The 23,486-nt window shown below is 37.6% G+C and overlaps 2 protein-coding genes across 5 annotated transcripts in view; one reads left to right on the forward strand and one right to left on the reverse strand.

The window, feature by feature from the left end:
* The window catches only part of GPR155 (G protein-coupled receptor 155), a 34,287-nt gene extending 19,283 nt beyond the window's left edge, over positions 1 to 15,004 (forward strand). For 3 of the 4 annotated variants that reach the window (XM_069020629.1, XM_069020628.1, XM_069020631.1), the window contains exons 7-16: positions 879 to 999; positions 1,985 to 2,069; positions 2,151 to 2,241; positions 3,253 to 3,526; positions 4,147 to 4,248; positions 5,925 to 6,058; positions 7,544 to 7,639; positions 8,467 to 8,531; positions 9,209 to 9,346; positions 11,404 to 13,383. In XM_069020629.1, coding sequence (XP_068876730.1) covers positions 879 to 999; positions 1,985 to 2,069; positions 2,151 to 2,241; positions 3,253 to 3,526; positions 4,147 to 4,248; positions 5,925 to 6,058; positions 7,544 to 7,639; positions 8,467 to 8,531; positions 9,209 to 9,346; positions 11,404 to 11,626 — 1,329 coding nt within the window. In that variant the 3' untranslated portion in view covers positions 11,627 to 13,383. Of the gene's footprint in view, positions 1 to 878; positions 1,000 to 1,984; positions 2,070 to 2,150; positions 2,242 to 3,252; positions 3,527 to 4,146; positions 4,249 to 5,924; positions 6,059 to 7,543; positions 7,640 to 8,466; positions 8,532 to 9,208; positions 9,347 to 11,403; positions 13,384 to 14,640 lie in introns of those variants that run through there. The other variant, XM_069020630.1, reaches the window with a different exon arrangement.
* A 146-nt stretch (positions 15,005 to 15,150) lies between these two features.
* Positions 15,151 to 23,467, reverse strand: SCRN3 (secernin 3). The gene is made up of 7 exons (XM_069020633.1): positions 23,217 to 23,467; positions 22,900 to 23,081; positions 21,927 to 22,126; positions 21,039 to 21,251; positions 18,320 to 18,482; positions 17,791 to 17,971; positions 15,151 to 17,015 (listed from the first exon to the last, which is right to left on the reverse strand). The coding sequence occupies exons 1-7, from the start codon at positions 23,382 to 23,384 to the stop codon at positions 16,860 to 16,862; spliced, it is 1,263 nt and encodes a 420-aa protein (XP_068876734.1). The 5' UTR covers positions 23,385 to 23,467; the 3' UTR covers positions 15,151 to 16,859.
* Between the last annotated feature and the right edge of the window lie 19 nt (positions 23,468 to 23,486).

Genomic DNA, 23,486 nt, shown 5'->3' on the forward strand with positions numbered 1-23,486 from the left:
AGCTCTTGCTGAGGGATCAGCAGGTGCAAGTGCTGGTGCAAGGAGGGTGTGTGGGAATGCATGGCTGGTAGCTAGGGAAGGCCAAGGCCAAATATCTCTGGATTAATTTTAATTGTTATTTAATATGAGAGAGAACTACAGAGTACATGCTCCTTATTCCCTTGAAGTCAGCTGCACAACTGGAACAGCCTGTGCTTGTAATGCATCTGTGTGGTAGTGCTTTCTGAAGTGTTCTGTAGGTTTTTTTTTTAAATATCTCTCTCTCTATATAGTAAACTCTCTGAGCTCTGATCCTGGAGTCACATTTGAAAAATGTCATATATGAGGTGCTTCTGTTCTGTAACAACGAAGCTAGCTTTCATCTTCAAAAAAAAAAAAAGAACTATTGTGTTACTGTTTCCATGATACTTCAGCCTATCTTTTCAGATTCCTCTGGTGCTAAAATTATCACATATGCAGTATCACTGGGTGACAACTGGTATAATTCTTGGCTGAAATAATACCTGTTGATCTCAGTTTCATGTGCAAATGATTTCAGATAAATGGTTTGTACTTACCAAAACCATCACCATTTACTTACTCTAAGGTATATAAAGTTGGGGAGTTACCTGATTTGCCTTATTCCTAGTGTATATATACTCCCTGTCAAAAAACCCCTCCTGAAAATAAGGTACAGTAGTCAAGTGACACAACTGTAATACTGAATTTACTGTGGCAGTGCTTTACTGCTAAATGAAGTATCCAATGCATAAAATCACCCTCCAGTGTATCTGAGGGTGGAGTTTTGAAACTTACTGCAGGTATATAGCACCGTGTTCAGTTTTTCTTGTCATCCGAGTTTCCCAATTTAAATGATGGCATCTTACTTTTCTTTCCAGTTTATTGCTTGCATTGGAATGGTGGCATGGAATTTCACTGTTAAAGAGAAAGACATCACCATACAGATCCTCGTATTTATATTCCTCTACAGCTCACTTTATAGCACCTACCTATGGACAGGTATGATTTTTCTAGGCAGAACTCAGGTACTGTAATAAAAGATTAACGTATTGAAATAATGTTATTATATTCTTCGAAGTACTTGTTCCTTTCACTTGTTTGTAGTTCTGGAAATGGGGATACCTGTAGGTTGTGCCAAGCTGCAGTGCTGGCAACACAGGGTTTAGTGCCTAACAAAACCAGTATGTGTGTGTATGATTAATGCAGGATTTGAAATAGAAAGAACTGAAAGATGCATCAAGAAGCTTGGAGAACCTTACATATATGATTAAAAATTTTAAAAAAAGAGACTTTGGGCATTCAAGATATTTTTGTCCAGAATCTATGAGTTTAATTTCTGTGCTGTTCTTCTGGAGCGAGTTGTATTTGTTTACTGAAATACGTTGCTCCTGATTGGTAGGGCCTAACATAAATACTAGTTTTCCTTCAGTATGAGAATATTGCTGAGCTGCTGAGGTGTGAGTAGGATAGGCAGTTCCAGAAGATACTCCCAGAAAGAGTTATATAAATAAAAATATGCAAAACTTTTTTGTTAAATTTATCATTGACTTTACAAAGGACTAGTCAGTTTTTAAAGAAATGTTATAACTGAATACAACACTATTTGTTGCTTACTAAAGAGTGTTGGGATAGAAATCTGCTGTTAATACCTAAAGAAATTAGTTACTTGTATCTTAAATATTCTTATGACATCTTTTTACTCTTGTGAACCTTTCTTAGCATTTAGAAGTGAATATTTAATATAAAACTTCCTGGAATTTTTCAGTGTTTCACTATTAACATGATTTTTTTAGGCAATGGGTGTTTCTAATTTACTTTCTCAGAATACAACCAGACAAATGATTTTGGACTATTTAAAGGTCTGAGAAGAATATCTTAAGCTATTGAGCAGGTCACATCATAGAGTTTCTAGGCTCTGTACTTACCAGTTCCCTTTTTAATTATAAACAAGGTATTTCTTTTGGTTTTGTTTGTTTTTTTTTAGGTTTTCTATCTTTCTCTTTGTTTCTGTTGAAGAAGAGAGAAACAGTAAAGATTCCCATTGGGTTTATCATCATAGCTGGATGGGGGTAAGTTAATTCAAATGCTTCCCTGCTGAATTAGTGTGAGCATGCTCAATATGTTACATACTTCCTATTTTGTTCTTTCAGAGTCCCAACAGTTCTGGTAGGAATCTTACTAATTGTTGGTGAACGTAACAGCACTAGCATTGACTCTGCCTTTTTCTATGGAAAACATCAGGTATGAGCATATTCTGTCCTCATCACTTCAGACTTCTGCCATGCTACATGTGCAAGTGGCTTTCAGTCAAAGTACAGGCTACTGTAATAAAAGTATCATTGTAGAATGCTCATAGATTGATGCAAAAACGTATTTCTGTAATGAACCATTAGGAGCACTTGTTTGGAGAAGGACCTTCATGTTTAGGCAGCTATGACTAAGAAAAAGAGGGAGTAGGCTTCTCAAAGAAAAACTTAGGAGTGGTGATGAATTGCAGAGCCCTTTTCCTGATGACTAATTTGTATTCTAGCATGATAGTTATCTAAAATTGTTATTATCCAATAGCTAAATACTGGCTTTTGGCCTGTAATAGATAGGATATACATCACCTGTGTAGCAGTAACTGCTTGCACTATGGTAGACTTCTCTGCACAGTCATGGGTCGAAAGACCCTGAACTACTATTTTTACCAGTAAATAGTTCCTCTTATCAGAGGATATAATGTGTACTAGCACAGGTATTTGTCATGTTTTCTCCTTCTCTTTCTTATGGACAGAGAATGCATGAGTCACTCGGGATTGTTCACGTGGCACTTTCACCAAGTACTAAGTAGCCTCAGAGTGGAATCTGGGTATCAGGGGCAGATGATTAGAAGTAATCAACAGGGCACTCCCCATTGGCTAAAGCATGTAAATTAGAGCACATTCCTCTTTGGAATTTAAAGGTATCTGAGCAGAACTTAACCCAGAACACTAGTGATCCTGAGAGGAAAGGGAATGACAATGAGGAGATGTTTTTGGATTGCATGGGAAATAGGGGTCCACACAAACAAACAAACAAAAAAGCTGAGTTGCTCAGGCAAGGAAAATTAGTCTCTTTCAGTGCCATGAGGTGCTAGAGCAGTAAATATAGAAAACATAGTCTTGTTCAGATGCATTTGTAAGTGTATTTAGAAAAGTACAGAAGTTAGAAAGACAGACACATGCAACTATTTTCCTGTATTTAAGTGCATTTTCTTTGCTTTCTTAACAGATAATTACCACAGCAGTGATACTGTTCATCAGTATATTGATGTCAGGTATCTCACTTATGTGCATGAACAGAAGTAGGCAAGGGTCAAGCTATGGGGTGTTGAACCCATACTCACCACGTAGCTCAGTGGAGGAGGCTGAAGTGGAACAGAGTGAACAGAATCCCATTTCAGTCACTATGACTCAGTCTTCTCCAGAATCTTCTGCACAGTCTTCTCCAGAATCTTCTGCACAGTCTTCTCCAGGATCTTCTGCACAGATATCTGCAGAAAGAGGTAGAGAAAGTAGATTTTTATAAAGAATAATTGGCTTAGGGTGCTGTAAACTAATATTCCAAATGTAATTCTGACCTGGGAAGGACAGTTGACAGCTTCAGGTGTTAGACTAAGATAGAAGAAAATCTAGATATAACTGCCCAAGTATTTAGGTTTATGTTTCTAAGAAAAGTTTGATTGTTACCTTTGTAAGAGTTGTGGGAGTGGACAAGAAGAAAAGCCTGTGGATGATTTTATGTAAGTAGAGGCATCTTGAAAGGGATGTGATAAATGCAGCCCACTAGGCATCTTAGATTGTTTACCCACTAAACCATCTCTCTGAGAATGAATTAAAAGCACTCAATGTGTTTCTAATCCCTCTTTTTTTGTATGTAGCCTTTTTGATCACTTCCCATCTTTTTTCCTATAACTAAAAGTACTTATGTTGCATCCATGGTGGTAGTGTTACATTAAACACTTCTATGTATAAATATTGTAACCCATTTACCCTCTCAGCAAATTGGAAAAATTAAGTCTGTCTTCTCCTTTTGGGTTATTTTTGAGCATAATAGTTAAAACTTTGAAAATAAATTATAGTAGTGAAGAAAGCTAACTATTCTATTACTGTATATACTTCATAGGTTGCTGTTCTTGTCAAACAACAAACGGTGAATTATCCTGTGGTAAAGACAGCAAAGCAGAGTCAAATGCTGTTGAAAGCAAGGTTCCTCCAATTGAGACAGGTAAAGCAGTAGTATCTCTCTGTTTTAATACTACAGGTTCTTCTTTAACATCTGTGTGTTGTTCTCACAAAGAAACTGTTGGAGCTATTGTTCTCTCAGCTCTACCTGGATAACTGACATTTTGTATTAAATTCAATTATTAGGCAATATTATAGGTGTTTGTTCTCTTCTGCTGATAATTGTTTGTAGCCTTTCAGTGCTCAAGATGGACAGTTGTTTTGGATGTCACTTTTTTACCACAAAGCTACTTTGATGTCTTCTGAGCATTCAGACTTTACTTCTCTGTCATTGTCTTGTTTGGATGCTAGGAAGTTAAATGTATAAGCCTACTTTGCATCAAGCTTTTAGCATAAACTACTTTTTTACATTCTCATACTCACATCTTGCATCTTTTAAAAAAGCCTTTGTTTTAATCAGGCACAGGTTTTGAACACTAAATGAGATCTAGAAGAGCAAGTGCTTACTGCAAATTAGATTAAATGTCCGTGCTGCTGTGTACTATTTATGTCTAGAGAAGAGAGATGGAGAAAATCGACTAAGAGGGCCTTAGGAGTCACTTAAATAGAAAAAAATAGATCAAACTGACTGTTCAGCACCTGTTGGAAAACTGCCTGCCCAGTTCATTCTCACTGTGTATCACTGTCAGTAATCAAACCTAGCTGCCAGTACAACCTTGCTCTTTTTCATATTTTCTTATTGTTTTCATGCATTCTTAACAAGAAGTTCATGTCCTTATGCTTTGTTTGCATGCAACATAATTTTCAATAAATCTAAATATTTTACACTGAAGCATACTTCAGTTGTGTCTCCTCTCACAAAATACTTGCTTTCTGCCTATTGCCAACTGTTTTATCTATTAAGTAATTCAGACAAGCACCATAAGAATGTCTTCAAGAATAGAGGAAGGCAGATTTAATTTTCTTATCTTAAAAGATAAGGTAGAAAATACCTTATGGTTGAGTGGAAATTATTTTGACCTCCTGAGTGAACACTTCAAAACTATAAATCAGTAAAAGCAAATTGTAGTGCATACCCTTGTGTAACTTTGGCTGCAGTAATTACTAATTCCTCTACTATCTCATTGAACTGCTGCGAGTTATCTAGTGCAAATTCTTAGGTATGGCCTTGCCAGGAAGTTTTTCACTGCCATCTAGAGGAAGATAGTCAGAATTTCTTAGACCTTTATAGCTGGAAGACAAGCATCTATTATGATGGAGTTCTGATATACTATGTTAAAAATAGTCACAGACCTGAAAGAAATATGATTGTCTGATGGAGAGCTCAACAACACTAAGGTGTGGAGCAAAAACATTGGAGCTGACAGTATATTTGATTTTTTTCAGAAATAAATATAAAATTTAAGAATTACCCAGAGAATTTTTTTCATTATTTCTAGTAGTGTTTTCTAAATGTTAACAACACGTTCAGTTTGAATTAAATCTTTGAAGGAAAATCTCTGTTGCAAGACTTTTTTTGTTTTAGGAGCACATGTAAGCTGTCTCATTTGAGAATAGATTTCTGAACAGGTTATTGTCAAAGCCAATATTAAATTTTGTGCATGTCACTTCAGTAGAGATACTTAAAAGGTAATTTGGCTCAGCAAGTTGCATTAGCAAATTTGATCATGGAGTTCTCAAGATAGAAGCCTAATGAAGAATTTCTGATTTGTTTTTCAGTGGATCAGTGTGTGAGTCACTGCAGTGCTCAAACATGTGTATTGGCTCAGGAAGAACAGCTTCTACAGACTGGAGACAAACAGCTGGCCAGACATGTGCTGCTGTGCTTACTTCTTATTGTTGGCCTATTTGCTGTAAATATTTTTTCTCCCCATGTTAACTCATTGAGGTAGAATGATTTTTAGGAAAGCAATGTAGACAATCCAGTAAGAATCTTCCAATTGCCTAAAGAACAATTAACTAAATAAAATAGAGGCTATATTTTGGTTCCTCACTGGAAGAGGGATGTCATAAAATTAATTTTTCTGTGCCTCATCATAAAAGCAAGTTAAGATTGATGATAGTGAGCAAAACACACCAGAGAACCCTAAAGGGGGAAAAAAAGTGAAGTTATATCATTATATCATTCATCACTACTGCCCCTCTTCCCAGTTTTCTCAACAGTTGGTCTTTTTCCCTAGACAATTATCAATTAAAAATATGAACTGAATTCTACTTCCAAAGGAGACTACAAAAATTGTTCCATCTGATGAGGCTTATGTTGGAACTTGGATTTCTCTGGGGTGTTAAGAATAATCTAAGATTATTTTAAATGGGAAAATGCAATTTTGTTGGTTTTAGTGGTGTTTGGAGCAACATAGCTCAGTTAGTGTTGGCACTTGCCATTACTGACTCCAAGGTGTGTTGGTGGTTGCTGCTGTGTACAAGTGTGAAATACCAGAATGTAATGCATTGGGGATATAATTTTAATTTTTAACTGTGACAAAGGTGAGAAACCACTCTCTCTGAATGTGTAATGCTCAAAGTTGACTTTCTTGTCGATGACAGTTGGGGGAAGTATTTTTATTTGAAATGGAAAATACTGTGGCACAAATACGTAATACTACAAAGTAGGTCAGTGCAGCACATCAATTGGGTTAATAGCTACTGCTGTTGCTTTTCAGGTTCTCTTAAATTACAAGATGAAATGTTTCCCTCTCTCAAATTTTCTATATCAAATATTCCATGCTAGTATATTTTCTTACTTCTTTTATATTTACGGAGTAGCCTATATTTTAACTGTATCTGAATGATTACATAGATACTATGAAACAAGATCACTTACTTTAAAGAATTAGCCTTTACACCCAAATGGGTTAACTTTGGATGTTTCCTCCTTCTGTCAGGCATCTCAAATAGCTGAAGTGGTATGTGCTTCAGCTTAACATAATCCTAACTCTGCAGGAAATATGTAGAAAGCCCTGGTCTCAGCTAAGCAGCCTGAAGACAAACACTGCAAATCTGTCTGGGCTAATATTGTCTGTGTTGTGTTGGAAAGCTAAGTATGCTTAAGGCAAGTTCCTTACATAAACATATAAAGAGGCAGGACCTCTTACACTGCTGTTTTGCATTATGATGTTTAAAACAACCAAGCATCCCCCTCCCACCAAGCTATTAAGCCTAACTAAAATTGTTTTAAGGTGTTTATTCCCTCTTACTTGTCTTTATCTGAATCATTCCTTAAATGGAGACCATGAAAATTGTGCAAGAATTATTAGCATGTGAAGAGAAGAAAGCTTTTGATTTTTAACAGCCAGGTTATGTTTGTGGGTTTTGTTGTTTTTGTATTTTCTTTACAGAATCTCTCCAGCTGTTTGTGGTGGCTGTTCAACCAAGAGCCTGGAAGGCTGTATGTGGAACTGCAGTTCTTCTGTGCTGTGTTTAATTTTGGTCAGGTACTTATCAATGTTTGTTCTGAAAATGACTTTGTTGGTGGGTGTTGCAGTAGATAATGCACATCTTCTATGACCATGAACACTTTCAAAGGTGCAGATGACAACTGAATGCCAAATGTTCATGGAAACTGAGTAGGAATTTAGCCTTATTTGTACCAAGGCTTCACTGGGGAGTTACACCAGTTGCAAGACAGCTTTCTGTCTAAGGTTTAAATGCCTCTCTCTGGTTTCAGTGACAGCACCACAGCAAAGAGCTGAAGATGGATGCTGGTTCTGGCTGCATGTGGCCTATTTCAGTGCACCTGACACACGGCAGCTTTGTCACCCACGAAGGTGGAAGCCAGGCAGTGTTAATACACATACTACAGGAACATTTTACAGCTCCATGGGCACATGTGCCTACAAGATGCACTGCATTATCAACTAATGATAGTAGTTTTACATAAAAGCTACACAGAAAAATGAATTAAGTAGAGAGCATTCTAGCACTCAGATTACACTGTCTGTTCTTTCCTTGACATTAACAATGATTTAATACCTGGCTGTGTAAGGTTGTCAGTTATCCCAAAGTGTCAAGTGGCATGTCACAGCATTAGTTTTACTGAAGTATTTCAATTAAGATGATGGATTGTTAGGTATTGATATGTCTTTTTAAGGTCCAAATGAAAAATCAAAACAGAAACAAAATGCATTTTGAATGATACTTAAAGAAGAAGGGTACTTTCCATGTATACGTGAAATGTATTTGACACTGAGTTTTTAACTTGTGTTCTATAGAAACCAAAGTTTTTGCTTAATGTTGCTTTTTCTATATTTTTTTTCTCCAGGGCTTCATTTGCTTTGGTATTTTTGGCTTAGATAAGCATTTAATCATTCTACCATTCAAGCGAAGGTAAAGAGAATCTTTACACTTACACCTATAAACTTAATTATTACTGATAATCATTTTTGAAGGGTGTTGAGTTTTCAGTGCTATAGTATTCCATTTCCTATTTGGTTAATCTTTCAAATTTCTTTTCTCTCCCACTTGTGGAGAGGTAATTGCAGTTCACTGTGTGTGAGGTCTTTCTGCTGTCCTCATGACACTTTCAAAGACAAAAATCCTGCAGGCTCCCGAGAGGTGAAATTTTTGCCAAATGATGGATCTTCAGGAATAATTTCAGCTGATACATTAAACTTAGATATGGATGCTGAATCAGAATATATCATCACTGTTTTAAAGCCCTGTGTTCATAAGCTCATGCAAGTGCTTTGTGTGGACAGGCACCTCCACAGTGGAGGAGTGAGTCGAACAAAGCTGCCTTTACCTTCGAGCTAAGTGGCTGCCATGTGAATCCAGCAGCTAGAGCTGGCTCCCAGCTACTCTCTGACTTTTTCTGCCCAAGCCTAGAATAACACCTCTGTGTTCAAAAGCCATACAGATACATTAGGAAGATTATATGTGAAGTATTGGGCACAAAAAGAGGTTGTGATAAGCTTCCTGGGAGTTCCATTCTGTTATTTGCATTTTCCAAAAAAATGCCCCTACTTGATTTGCTGTGTTTAATTTTTTTTTTTTTTTTTTCCTAGACTTGAGTTTTTCTGGGGTGGAAGAGAAGCAGCAGGGCATACAGATGCCTCTGTACCTGAGGAAATCAGGATGACCTGTCAGCAGTTTGTTCGTTATCATAGAGATCACTGTGTCAAAAGTATTGTCAGAGGCAGAAGGTAAGGTTCTTCCCTGCACATACAACCTGTTACAAAGCACATAGCTCACCTTTTGAAAATAATGAAATGCAGTTAATTTTGTGGGTGATTCCTGTTGTGGCATATTTATTCAAACTTTAGGATACAGATTAAAAATGTAACTCTTAACAGAGAAATGTTTCTAGCCTCACACTGAAATGTTGAGGTGCAATATCGTAATATCCTGCCTAGGTTTTAAATAAATTATAAAAAGTTTTGTATCATTAAGGGATTTCCCCAGGTTTTGCATTTAACTGTAGTTTGGAGGATAAAATCTTTCTAAAAAAATGTATGTGATAATACCTGTAATAATGCATTGAGACCCTTCCTTTGCTTTGTTTGTAGAGTAAGATGCTGTCTGTATTTGTAACTAAATGTTTACTAATATGTAGCTTTTATAGGAGGTAAAACTGTTGCAACTGATTTTAGTGTGTACTCAGAGGCCAGTCAGTGTGTGAGATTATAGTGGGTCTAGGGCTTCAACAACTTTTGACTTTATATCATTTCTTTTGCTCATACCTCTAATGAGGCCTAAGCCTCAATTTATGAGATCAGTAAAGATTTCAGGGGCAAATTATGATACCTAAATCAAGGATTATGCCTTCAGATATGTGTAGGTGGATGAGAAGAGAAATGCAGACAGAAACAGCAAGAACACGAGGAAGATTCTGCCTTTATTTAAATATATGAAATGGAGACATGAAGAATTGTTCTGACAGGACACTTAGACTATTCTTGACATGTAGGCTTTTAAGTAGGACTAGTTTGGCCAGGGTGGGGTGGTCTTTTAATGGTCAGGTAGTCCAAAACCACATTGCAAGACTGTTTTAGGCAGCATTATGATTTTGTTCAGTCTTTTCAGAAGCCAGTAATGTTCCATAAGAAAGATGTATCAGAAAATGTCTGTTGTGAAATAGAACAGGTTTTACAGCTGTGTTTCCCATGCCTCTGCTGCTGTTGTGGTTTCTTGGGCTTAGGATTCTTCATTTAGTTGGATTTTATGGTTTTTATTAATCATATAAACACCTGAGGATACATGAAAATATGACATTTGTTGCTTTATTGTTGTAATATTATGTTTGTGCAGAACTTGGTTCATGTCTTATTTCTCCCTGTGAATTAAAACAATGCATTTATATTCTCATTTTAAATATTCATCTAACTTGATCCTATCCTCTTTGATTTGAATGTGCTGTAACTGAGACCTTGTAACCATGGATTTTAATTTATTTTCATTTTTGCATCTGCTAATAGATTTTAACACTTGCTCTGTGTTACTGCTGTTTTTAACTTTAAAAAAAAACAGGGAAAAGATTTGGCTTATGCTGTCTTTTAGCTCTTAGTCACCTTTAGAAATCCTGTGCTTGGGTTCCACAGAGTAGATTTTAGATAACCAGAAACATTCATTGCTGCAGGTAAATTTTTGCATGGTATGTCTATTGAAACTAGGTGGATGATGGCATCATTGCCTCATAAATGCTTAAAAAAGATAATCTTGTTGTAAAGGTTTTGTTTATTCTTAGTACTGCCCGTGGGGTAAATATTTAACAGGATATGCAAGTTATAAATGGGATTTGTTTACAATATGTGTAAGCAGTTAGTGTCTGTTTAAAAGTGTTCAGAAATTATAAAAAGAATTAAAATTCAAACGGAATCCCTGCTTCTGGGGACAGGTTGGTCTCAGATCAGATATTTTGGTATCATGGTAAGAAGTACATGGGAAGTAAGTATCCAAGAAATAAGAGTTACATTGTGTGAGGTTTTAGGAAAAATGCTACTGATGTCCACTGAATTTTTTTTGCACAAGCCTAGAACAACTTTGTATGTACATATTGCTTCTCATCGAAATGTCTGTAGGAAAAGGTAGTGAACATTGGCATGTCCCTAATATACAAAATCTGCAAATTCTCTTCTAACACGCTCTTAACTATCACAATGTCTTTCCTTGTTTCCTGCTGTTTTTCCTTGCCCTTCCCCATCGTGCAGTGATGGTACCAGATTTACAGAACATGTGGGTGAATCATTCCTTTGACATACAGGTGTGGTGCAAAGATCTCCACTGGCATCTTCTTTGGCTGTGACCTGGTGAACTGGCTCATGCAAGTTGGCCTTGCCTCTGACCGAGGAGAAGCTGTGGTGTATGGGGACAGGCTGCTGAAAGGAGGCATCGTCCAGCACATAACAAATGAATTTGAATTTCGGGATGAGTACTTGTATTACCGCTTTATTCCGAAGAAATCAGTTGCAGTTGAGAGCCATTGACCTGAGCATGCAGGCAAAGGACAGGTAGGGGTGAGTGGGACCACCTCCTCTGCCTTCACCACTGAAATTGGAAGTATTTCTTTCTCAGAGAACTGTGTTAAGTTTCCCTTGTAAAATTAAGAGATGTGGTTCTACTTGTGTCTATTCTGAAGAAGATAGTAGCAAGTTATATTTAGTCAGCATTCCAACCAGAATGCAACTAAACAAAACCAGATGCTCTGGATTTAGAGCATTTTTTTCCATTTTGAGCAAAACAAGTAGTAAAATGATATGTGTCACTGTTGTATTTTAGAGGCATTATAACTGCAGCTTTAATGACTGATACCACAATTAAAAAAAAACCCATGAAAGGTCTCTTTCATGGTGCTGGATGTTCTCCATATTTTAGTGTGATGAAGTATTGATGCCTGTTGACAGTCAGGCTTCCCCCTGACTTCACAGAAGTAGGATTTCTTCTATCATACCTCAGTTTTTACTACTCTGCTCTTGTCTAACACCAGGAACTTTTTTTAGCTGCTTACATCTCAGATCAGGTGGGTTTTTTCTCTCTTAAAGATAAAATACTCCACTTATAAAGACAGAATTGTTGTGACAGGGGATTAAAGCTGAACAAATATTGAGTGGAATAAGTAACAGTTTTGTACAAACCTACCAAATCTTAAAACCATAAATATATCCAGCACTTTCCCAAAATAGGAAATTATATAATGGAATACACAATTTGTTCTGAAAGTTTGCCTTTTGGTGGTAGTAACAGCTTTATCAAGAGCAGATTTTTACGTTCTGAAATTAGCCTTTACAGTTTAATTCAGAAGTGCCAGCCTCAAGTAAAGATTTTATGGAAGCCTTGGACTCATGTGCAAGTCAAGACAAAATTCTTAAATCATAAAACTTAAAAAATTAAATTAATGACTTTTAAATCTATTATATAAAGAAACCTAAATGAACATCCAGATTAGGGTTTAGAGTAGCTAAAGATCCTAGGTTTTAGTTTTTGCCTAATTTAGATTGCCTAACACAGGTTTCTAATAAACCTCAGCTATCCTCCTACAAGTTATTTAGTGTCATTCAGATTCCTGTGCAGTGAAGGCAGAATCTGAGGACCTGTGTGTCTTCTACAATATTTTGAAAAGGTTAAAGACAAAGTATTGTATCTGATAGCCATTATTCTGCCCTTTTAAAACTGCAAGAACAGCATTGATATGTCTATATAAAAATTTGATGTTGCGAGGGAAAGGAATCCAGGTATTAAAAATTATTTGCTCAAGCATATGAATAACTCTTCTCATCCATTTTTTAAAAAGTCTTTCCCTTCTATTTTTCCTTTTTTTTAGTACCCAGATTTTTATTACAGCTACTTTTGCATCTACCTTGTATTAAGAATTAAATTTATTTTAGCAGCGTAAGCTACTGTTCAAGAAGCAGTTGTTTTATGGTTGCTATAATTCCCTGCAAGACTTACATTGAAAAAATAATTCCTTTTACTGTCAGTCTGATTGCAGTGTGCACAGAAATATAACATCTGCTGCCATACAACCTGGTATATTTTAATGTTTTCCATCAACAAAATAAGTGATGTTTGTGTCAGTCTGTGGCCACAAAGGAAAACAATAGCGTGTTTCCATTATGAATGTTGAAGACAGCTGCATCAAATATTTTGAAATAATTAGATATGTGTGACTTAAGAGCAGAAACTGCAAGTACGTCTGGCTTCTAAATACTGCAATTTGTCAATAAATCTGTTCCTTGATTTCAGAGTTCTGAGCTGTGATGTGGTGTGTGAGAGGGTTATGTGTGCGTGTCAAGGTTTACGACAAATGTATTTTTCTGAGAGATTTGTTAACATGGCTCTTGGGTTTCAGTCCTGGTATTTCTTAAATCCACCCTTGATGCTTTATAAGTAAGCAGAGCACTTGTTAATGGTGTCCACCCAAAGATACATCCCTACTAGAAGCAGTTTCACATTATCATCTACTTAACAAATACAATTGGTTTGTTTTTTTTTTTTAATTCTTCAAACATTCAAGAATTTGATCTTAGGGTAGTCTTACAGTTTGATTTATAGTCATTGTTCTTGCACTCTTGTCTTCTCATTTTCATCATAAAAGTCCTGCTTCCCTTTTTATAATGGCTCTGCTGTCCCCAGATTTGAACACAACATACCTGTTTTAAGTAAGAAATTGCTCAAAATTTCTGCTTAGAAAAGGCTGTTACAAATATAATACCAAGAACACCCTTAATTATCCACCAACACCAAATTCTGTTAGATTTACTGCTACAACATTGTGATGTTGATATCATACCCATTATGATGAATCTGTGATGGTTACTAAATAGACTAAAGAAACTAGAAATTAAATACACGGATGTAATACTTTGTTTCTAAATCACTGGGTACTTCTGGGAGCCAAGAATAGACTTTGAATTGCTTTAGAAAGTTAAGTATCGCTTTTATCTGGTAAATATTTGCTTCCACCAAGGAGCACTGGCAAGTTTTGAATAGTTGACAAGCTCATGTTCTGTCAATAGCTGATACCCTGTTGTGTGAATTTCTGGTAGTTAGAAACAGTTTTGGTTTAAAGAAGTGGTCAGTGGTGCAATGATTGCCTTTATTTTGAAGGTGGATTAGTTTGGGATAAATCTCTTAGCTTGGAAGCTAAGTTCCATGAAAACACCTATTGAACAAGTCTGGAGGAATGTGCAGTGAAAAATTGGATCCTTTTTCTAGGACTAATCTCAAAATAATTGTCATAATGAACAGGGATGGATATAACACTTCGTTTTTCTAGTAAGAAATTTTAGTACTTTTTTAATTTCAATAATCATCCTTCATAAAACTCTAGACCTTTTAAAGTCTGCTGTAAGATGCATTCCTAGGTGAATACCCATGCAAACATTGCCCTCTAGGGGACATTATGGTTGTTTGGGTTTTTTTAATATATGGTTGTGGGAGGGAGGATTATTTATTTCTGATCCCATCTTTATTTTCTGTTTTTACATTGCATGTCTTCTAGGAGGATGAAATCCCAAGGAAAAAGGTACTGAAATATCATGTACTCTGTTGGCCATCACTTGAACTGTCTCCACACATTACATTGTTTTTACTTTGTATCCTGTAGACCAGTAAGGAAAAAGCAACACATAAGTAAGGGGCACGGTTGGACTGTATCTGCCTACATTACAACTGGATCAATGTGCTTAATTGTAATTAATTGCCACCCTAGAATTAAGTGGCCAAGAAGTTTACTTAAAGGCCTGCTCCAACTTCACTGTTGTTCTTCCTGTATAACTTCAATCTTTGCACTGTAGCATAAAACTGTTTCGCTTGGTTTGCTGTGCTGTCTGAAAACTTGATTCATACCTTGGTTTCCAGCAGAGTTTCACCTGGCATTTACTGATGCTTTGAGGCTATGAAAGAGTCAGTGTAGAACAGCCCGTGATCAAAAATAGGAAAAGATACATAGTTGTTGCATCCAGACATCCCATAAGGAAAACAACAAAGATAAATACAGCAAATTTTTATTAAATCTATCTTCCAGTGAACAAACGGGACTATTAACTTCTGTATTGCACCATTGTGCTATTGAACTTCTAAGAAATTTTATTGTCAACAGAGGTACAAAATGTTCAGTCAACTCAAACACTTTGTCTTACCTCCCACTCAGTCTTGCTTGCTACTGCCATGTGGTACATGTTAGGTCACTAGAACTAGAAAGTTCACAAGCCTTTCCTAACTCAGTCGTTCTTTGCTGTGGATCTGAACACAGCACCGCAAATTAATTTCTACTTTTATTGTAGGATCAGAAAGAATAAATTCTGCCAACTTCATTATTAATTCTGCAAACGTCATTGACTATCTATTCTTTATATTTAACTTTTTATTTACCAGTGGGGTATTGAACAGTTTACAGAATGAGAAAACTGCATGTGAAAAATCATCAAAGAATGATCCTTCTGTGGTTTGCTGTGTCTGTGGGGATGCAGTGTCATGTCCCACATTGCTGCTGCAGCTCTGATGAACAATTTCATATTACATGTTTTCTTCTGATGGTTTGCAGAAGTGCTGTTTTCGTTTTTCCTTACAGTCATGCTTGTTATTCTGATTTATTGATCATGTGGTAAAATCAGAATCTTCTTTGTTGTTTGTTTAGTTCGTCCCTTGCCACAGATAATAAAAGTGGTATCATATATTGATCATTACTTTTAAACAGGATCAGGAAGGAAGAGTTCATGGCAGGGTAAAAAGCTTGATTAAATTAAGTCCATAGTCTATTAACTTTGGCAAAACAAGTCATGGTTTAAAAGGCTTTATATGAAATGAAAAAAATTAAAAGTACTTTTAAGTGTCCTGCTGAGTACATATATATACTTGTGTACCCCACCCTCTTCTTTCTAGTTGCCCAATTTTAAAAGATAACTATTCAGGAAACATTTTAGAACTCCCCCATGATGTTATAAAGTGCACTGCAGAATTAATTTGACAATAATCATCTTGTACATAAATAAGTTTATTTTTCACTATCAGGGTGGGGAAAATAGACAGGGAAGTGAAATCTGTGGGTAACTTACAGGATGCTTGCATTGTTGAATTCCATGTAATAAGATTTCACAATCACTAGCAGCAAAATTATAACTATGATTTGTTTTTAATATACCTTGAACTCTTACCCTCGTTTAACATTGAAGGAGTAGAAGGTTCATATATGAAATGTATCTTAGAATGGTTTTACCAAACAATTGAGTATCAATCTTACTTGATTTGTATATCACTTCCCTTTTTCTTCAGTGTTCATCATAGCTTCTACATTTTAGAAAGTCTTCAGCATGGCCATTTTAATTCAGGTAGTCTGAAATTCTGCTGCAATTCTCTTGACTACAAAAGCTACACGTGTGTGTGGAGAACTGAGTTCTCCAAATCTGTGTTAGCATTCTTCATTCAGAGATGGGGTTTTTTCTCCAATCCAGTCAAGCTATTGCATTCTAATTGCATCTGTTTGTTGGCAGAATCTAGCTCTGCTGACAGCTTTGTGCCATGTACAAAGCCACTGCCTGGCTCTTAGGAGTCTTTTCAGCATTGCTTCTTCAAATAAAAGCCATTTGCCCTGAATATGAATCTGCATCTTTAAAACTGTCCATGCTATGTGGTATACTGAAAACAGGATGTTAATCTATATAGCCTATTCATTAGAAAACACAATTATAATCCCAATTTTACCACATTCAAAAAATATTCTTAGCTATATATTTTGAGTTCTTCTTCTACGCACTGTGAAAAAAGATTAACCACTTGGTTAACATCAAGACATCCATTTTGCAGGATTGATTCCATTTGATTTATCTTCTGTTTCTCCAACTCCTGTATCTCTTTGAGCATTTCTTTACCTTTGTCCTGTGAAAAGAAACATTTATTTCACTAAAAGCTATACAGAGTATGTAGTGATCACCCTAACAAAATTCTGTTCTACTGTCCTTATTTTAATCTTTTAAGAGTTTCTAGGGTACACATTTATGTTGGTAGAAGTCAGTATCATGACAAGTTTTCTTAGGTATCTTTCCTAATATCTAGCACTCACTTCATCTCCCTGTCCAATGGATTGAAGAAAAATTAAAGCTGCTTTAGATATTAGTTACCAAAACTTAAATGGGCTATGACTTATTTTTGAGAACATGTATCTGTAAATAGGAGAGATGTTACTGCTAAAAGTAAGCAGCTACCTTCCTGCTTCACATTTCTGTTCAGCTGTCTTTGTCATCCTGTTTCCTTTCCTGTCTGTACCAAGCAATGATCAATGGCAAGCTCTCCTTTCCACATGAGACCAGGGGCCTGAATAGTTGTAACAACTCCTAGCAGGAGTTGTGCCTGTGGCTGCTCAAGCATCTCCCCATTATCTGACTGGTGTGGGAGTCTGTAGGGGGCTGCTCTGCAAGGTGAGCAGCACAGATCCTCACCTGGGGCTTGGCCTGCCAGTCCAGCACAGTGCTGGTTGCAATTTTCAGTGTTAGAAACACATGCCTGCCAGATGCCAATGCACTGGGCTTCTGGGGCACTGCACTGCTCTTTGCAATCCATCAAAGGGCACTAAATGGTATCACATTAACAAAATGTGAGCAAGGACCTTATATAAACCACCTGCTTGCATTGAATTCTAATTTAATCAACGTACCTTGATAGTTTCCATAACTACAGCAGCACTTTCATGTTTTTTATAGAGCTCATGTCTTCGGTCTGGCTTACTCTGAAAACGTGGTTTCTTCTTAACTGGATCATCGTGACCAAATGTAGGGGATGTAGTTTTTAATAACTGAGTAATACCAGGCACAAAAATGAAAGGCTTGAATACAGACCTAGAAAGAGAAAAATAGCACAGAGATCCTTCACTGACATGGTTTTGTTAAAATTGTTGAGTCAGTAAATTGCTGTATTTTTTCCCATTCTTCTACTTGCTTCTTTTAAGAAGTATTATAAAAAACCATCTAACTGATGTATTGTCACAGCAGTGTTTCATTAAGTAGGTTGGTAGATACCATTAATGTACATAATGTACATTATGTTCTTCCTATGTTCTGATTGTGCTTTTTCAGGGGGACAAAAACCCCAACCCTAAGCAAAAAGGAATATAATTACACAGATTGCAACACTTTTTCATTTAGATATTTACAATTTTTTATCCAAATTACTTGCTGCTACATCACCTGGCAGGATCTGGAGTTCCAGTAAAGAAGTGAATACAGGGCAGATTAGGCTGCTGAGGCAGTACAGACACCATGCTGCCAGTTGTCATAAATCCACCTTCCATGTTAATGCCACTCTCTTTGTCACGAAGAATTTCCATCATTATTTCAGAAGTGATAGAGCCTATTCAAGATACAATACAATTATTTAGCCACAGAGCTACTTGTAATACCAGCTGAATGACATGTTCCCTACAAATGGCTGCTTTTTCCTTTAATAGGCAATGCCAGTTTTAGTTTGTCTGTGCTGGCAGGGGAAAAAATATCATCCTAATGGCATACCTTAATATGTAATATACTTGTATTGCTTTCCCCCAAGTATTTATTTCAAAGAAAAGTGATAAGAACATGACTTAAAAAAGGGAGAGTAGAAAGACAAATGGTATTTCCCGGAAAGGTAAATTACATAGGGCAAGCAAATGGTCATTCACAAAGTAACTTTTCAGATGAAAATTATAGCTTGGATTAAATGCTGAACTTTGAGCACCCTGTGGAAGTTAAGATAAATCATTATAATACTGAATGGTATTTGAACAGAGTTAATACCCCTATGTTGCTTTGAAATTATAAAAATATAAAAATAGTAACAGCTATGCATGGATTTTGTGTGAACCTTTGAAAATGAAACACCAGGACTGTCACTTGTTTTGGGGGGGGAGGGGGGTTGGTGGGTGGTTTGGTTTTTTTTAATTTTAATCCTCTTCAAGGATACAGTAGAGTGGCATTACATTCTATGCTCAGCAACTACAGTAGTATATCCATTTGTAGAGAAGTCTTAATCAGCAACCTGTGTGAGGTATAATGCCAAGTGTCTATGAAGAGAACTCCTTCTGCTCAGGAGGAACAAAACCCTTTCCACATATGCCTGTTCAGGTGATACCACTGTTGCTGTATAGTGTATGTTGAAGCTCAGATACTGGCATGGTATCACCAAAGCACCCAATATTCTAACAGGCAGCACTTACAGAATGGTTTTCTTTTCACATGTGGTGTACCAGCAGAGGATATGCTTATGGCAGAAAACCATTAGTTCACTCACTCTTTTTATTTTTTATTTGAAGGTGTCATCTACCATTTTAATATTTTAGTGTTTTCCTTAGTGAGTTATAACTGTGTAAAAATTTTTTTTAAAGTGCCTTGCTGTTTCCTCTTGAAATAATTACTCTGCTGCTAAGTCAGATGTCTCCAATATTACTTTTCCATACATGACCCAGGTTACCTGTAGACAGGCATGCAGCACTACATTTCAGCAAGAAAACACTCTTAAGTATTCCTACATTTGGCTGGGAAGGTTGGAGAATTAAAGAAATCGGCACTAGATGAATCAAAGAAATTAGAAGAAGCAATGGTCAATTTGTCAGCTACAACTTGGCAACCTGTCCAGCAGGGAAGAAGGTACTGCATATTTTCCACTAGACTTTATTACTTTGTATGCCTGAAATACATTCCCTATTTTTTGAAATATAAATAATATGTCTCTAGGAATGGCCCTCACATAGTAGGCAGCCTGGAAAAACCCCACAACTGCTATGCCACTGAGTGAAGAAGCAGGGAAGATAGATGAAAAAACCAATGATTTTACTGATGGTGTAAACCAAATAGCTTTTAGTTAGGGCACGTATTTAAAATAAATCTAAGCAAAGTGAACCATATGAGGCTGATAACATGAACACCTAGTGGGATTTTTAAAATGGCTCAGGTAAAATGCCTGAAAATGGGGATTTAGAATGAAAACACAGATACAATCTCAGCATTGTTATAATACAAGTAAATACAGGTATTATGAAAATGCTTTCAGTTTTCAGAACCTGCAATTCCCAAAATGAATGCAGGATTTACATGATCACTAGAGCAAGATAGCAAAAGTAATTCACTCTGATGCATTAAGTAAATGCTAAACCTGGTCTAGCAGAGTTCAGCCAAATAAATAAAAGAAACAAAGGGGTGCAATGTAATCTTGGTTCAGATTAATTACTTCAAATGAGCATGTGAATACAGCTACAGCAAAAACCTGATAGATGGATGCAGTTAGAAGAGAAGTAACAGGTTCTTTCTCTAGAAGTCTGAAAAGTAAGTGTATGAGTTAGTGACTGCTTAGAGTACAGAAAATTATTTTGTTCTGCTCTTGTGTGTTTTAGTAGACGACACAAGTTTAGAGTAGCCATTACAGTGAAACTACAAAGATTTAAAAATTCATGTCAAAAATAAATGCAAGATATGTATCTGAATGTTGTACTGTTGTCTTACATAAATGGTACCTGACTGAAGCTGTTCATAAGGTTCTTTGTGGCTGCATACTTCTGGGAATCTGTTTTAGCCTCTAGGTTTTTTCCTTAGCAATACAGTAATATAGTAGCTATCAAAATGTTTCAGAACAGGTCTTGCAGGGCATTTAGTAGTATGGTCATAATGTGACCTCTCAGTGTTGTTACTGTAGCTCTGTATTGTTTTGACCCTTCTTTTAATTTTTCCTCCTCAATAAATTAGTAAAAATGGATAGAAACTTTCAAGTTCAGAGCTTCTCTTTCAGGCAAAAAATTACTCCAGTAAGTTCTGTTTCACCAAGTCATGTGAATGATTGCCTGCATCAGATGTATAATCATTAAATATCTATTTATCACTAAATCACTAAAAATCACTAAATACTTTGCGTATCTTGAAAAAAAAATTAAAAGGATACCTTTGTGTTTGTTCAGAAGTTTATAGCCTTCACAATATCGGCCTCCAGATGTGGTCATTCTGGCAGTATTGACATAAGAATACGTGGCAGCAAAATCAAATTGCTTTTCCCCATCCCACCAGCCATTGCTTTTGGCATATTCCTTCAATTCTGGGTGTTCTCTGTCAATCTTGGTTGTGATGGAGAGCTGATTGGAAATATTCCGTACACCTCCTGTTTGTAAGTTGTGGAAAGAATTGTATTAATACATTGAATGATTTTTCTTGGTCTTTTGTTTACAATTAGCTTAGTAAAGCAAATTAGCCCTGAAGAATTTCCTACAAGATGAGTGAGTGTGGTGGTTTATTTTTGGCTCTCTCTCCCCAACTATATGTATTTTTCTGATTGAATTTTCACTGCCACTCACTTCTGACTCATTTGCTTCTATTGCCAACATTGTATTTCAGGTTCTATCCTGATTTTTCCCACCTTTACATTCTTCCTCTGAGACCTCCAAAGATCTAGCTTGTCCTCCTAAGTCCACTGGAAGAATCAGCCACTTCAGGGCCCAGTACATCAATCCTGTCCCCAAATGAAATTATCATGGATGGCTACCATCCTTAAGACCACACATACTGCTGTCATTCTCCTGCTGACTTTCTTGCTGTCCTCTGTTTTCCAAGTGCAGGAGTGGTTATCTGACTCTGTCAGAGGAGCTGAGTGACAGGGGCCTTTTCAAACTGCCAGCTACTCCACACTGATGCCCTAGGAAGCAACTCCTGTCGTTTACAGGCACATGTATGTAGCTCGAGGTTAGTTCCATGCCTTAATGAAATGGTAAATTGAAACTGGAGAACTACAAGTGGTCATTGCACTTGAAATGTTTAGAATGAAGAGCATCATCCATACCTTCTACTTTTTCTGCTGCCCAGTATTTTCCTGATGTCTCCAGCACCCATGCTTCCTTTCTGTCGGCTATCAGAAAACTGTTGTGGTATGTAAATGCCATGTGGCTCTCCATACAGTTTCCACCCTGTCCATATTTTTCCAGCAAATCAACTATGACACAAAGAGCCTTTTCAGCTGTGTCTGCTCTCTCAAGTCCAAGCCTAAAAAAAGGGGGAAAATGTTATTTTTGGAACTATGAACTCTACATAGAACTATTCAGCCTGTATTCAGATTGACCTGGAATGATATTTCTATGTGTAGCTGCCAGTTGTATGATCTGGTAAGAGGAGCACAAGTCAGGTAAAGGGCTTCTTTGAAGTGGGTCCTCTATGTACTTGACATGGGGAAAAACACCAAATGGAAATACAGAAAGGCAGGGAGAGGGATCCTACAAAATGCTTACAAGTCCTGTGCAGGTATTGGACTGGGGCGAAACTGTACCCAAAGAATGGACTGACTGCTGCAGGTTAATGAGAGTTACCATGGCATCCATAGGGTAGGAACATGAACTTGTTATTTACATGGAAACGGGCAGCTGAGACCAAAACTTAAAAATAAGTTTGTGAAAGATGGGGAAATAGGAAAGGAGTACAGACCCTAGGAAAAGGCCCAAACAGTAGTACCTGAAGTCCACCTGTGCTCTTGAAAATCTTGTTTCAGTTTAGTATAAATATTATAGAAAGAAAAACGTTTGCTAATTTCTTTGACAGATTCTGGTACAGTGCCTGATACTTCTTACGGGCTCCTGGCAGACACCTAACGCCTGTGCCAAGAAATACTCATTTTAACCAGGGCTAGAACAGGGAAAGAGGTGTCTTCTGAAAGTGAAAGCACATATATCCCCATATAACTCAAACTACGTTTCCACGTAAATTCCAAATCCGCTACCATTTACCAAAAACGAGGGAAAAAAAAGAAAAAAGCCTGTGCAGACCTTACGAGGTCCATGCCGAGGAGAGCTTCCCCGTCGCCGATCTCTTCCCTGCCCCACACCGCCTCGTTGCCGATGCACACGCCGTGCTCGTTGGCGCCCATCTCGGCCCCCCAGAGCCAGGAGGGGCGGCTCAGAACCACGGCGTGGGTCCTCTCCACCTGCTCGATGCTGATGTAGGTGCACTGCAAGAGGTCAGAGCACACATCGAGTCACCGTCCCCGATCCGCCGGCCGAATCGCGGGCTAAGCACGCAGATAAGGGCTGACAGCGGTGTTTTCGCCGCCTCCCGCAGGACCGGTCCTGCCCCGCGCCCTCACCTCCAGCGCGGCGCCGGGGGGGTGCGCGGCGGCCGGGAAGTGCACGACCTCCTGCACCTCATCCGCTGGCCGGTCCGAGTTCTTCCCGAACACCACGCGGCCCCCGGGCGCGGCGGGCGGCAGCGCCACGAAGGTGTCGCAGGAGCGGGGCGGCGGCCGGGGGAACATGCTGAGAGCTGAAGGGCTGCGAGCTGCGCGCCCTGCGCGGGCCCGGCGCGGACAGCGGCAGCACCGGCGCGGGGCGGGGCCCGCGGAAGGCCCGCCCGCCGA

Source organism: Aphelocoma coerulescens, chromosome 7 (assembly GCF_041296385.1).
Source record: "Aphelocoma coerulescens isolate FSJ_1873_10779 chromosome 7, UR_Acoe_1.0, whole genome shotgun sequence".
NCBI lineage: Eukaryota > Metazoa > Chordata > Aves > Passeriformes > Corvidae > Aphelocoma > Aphelocoma coerulescens.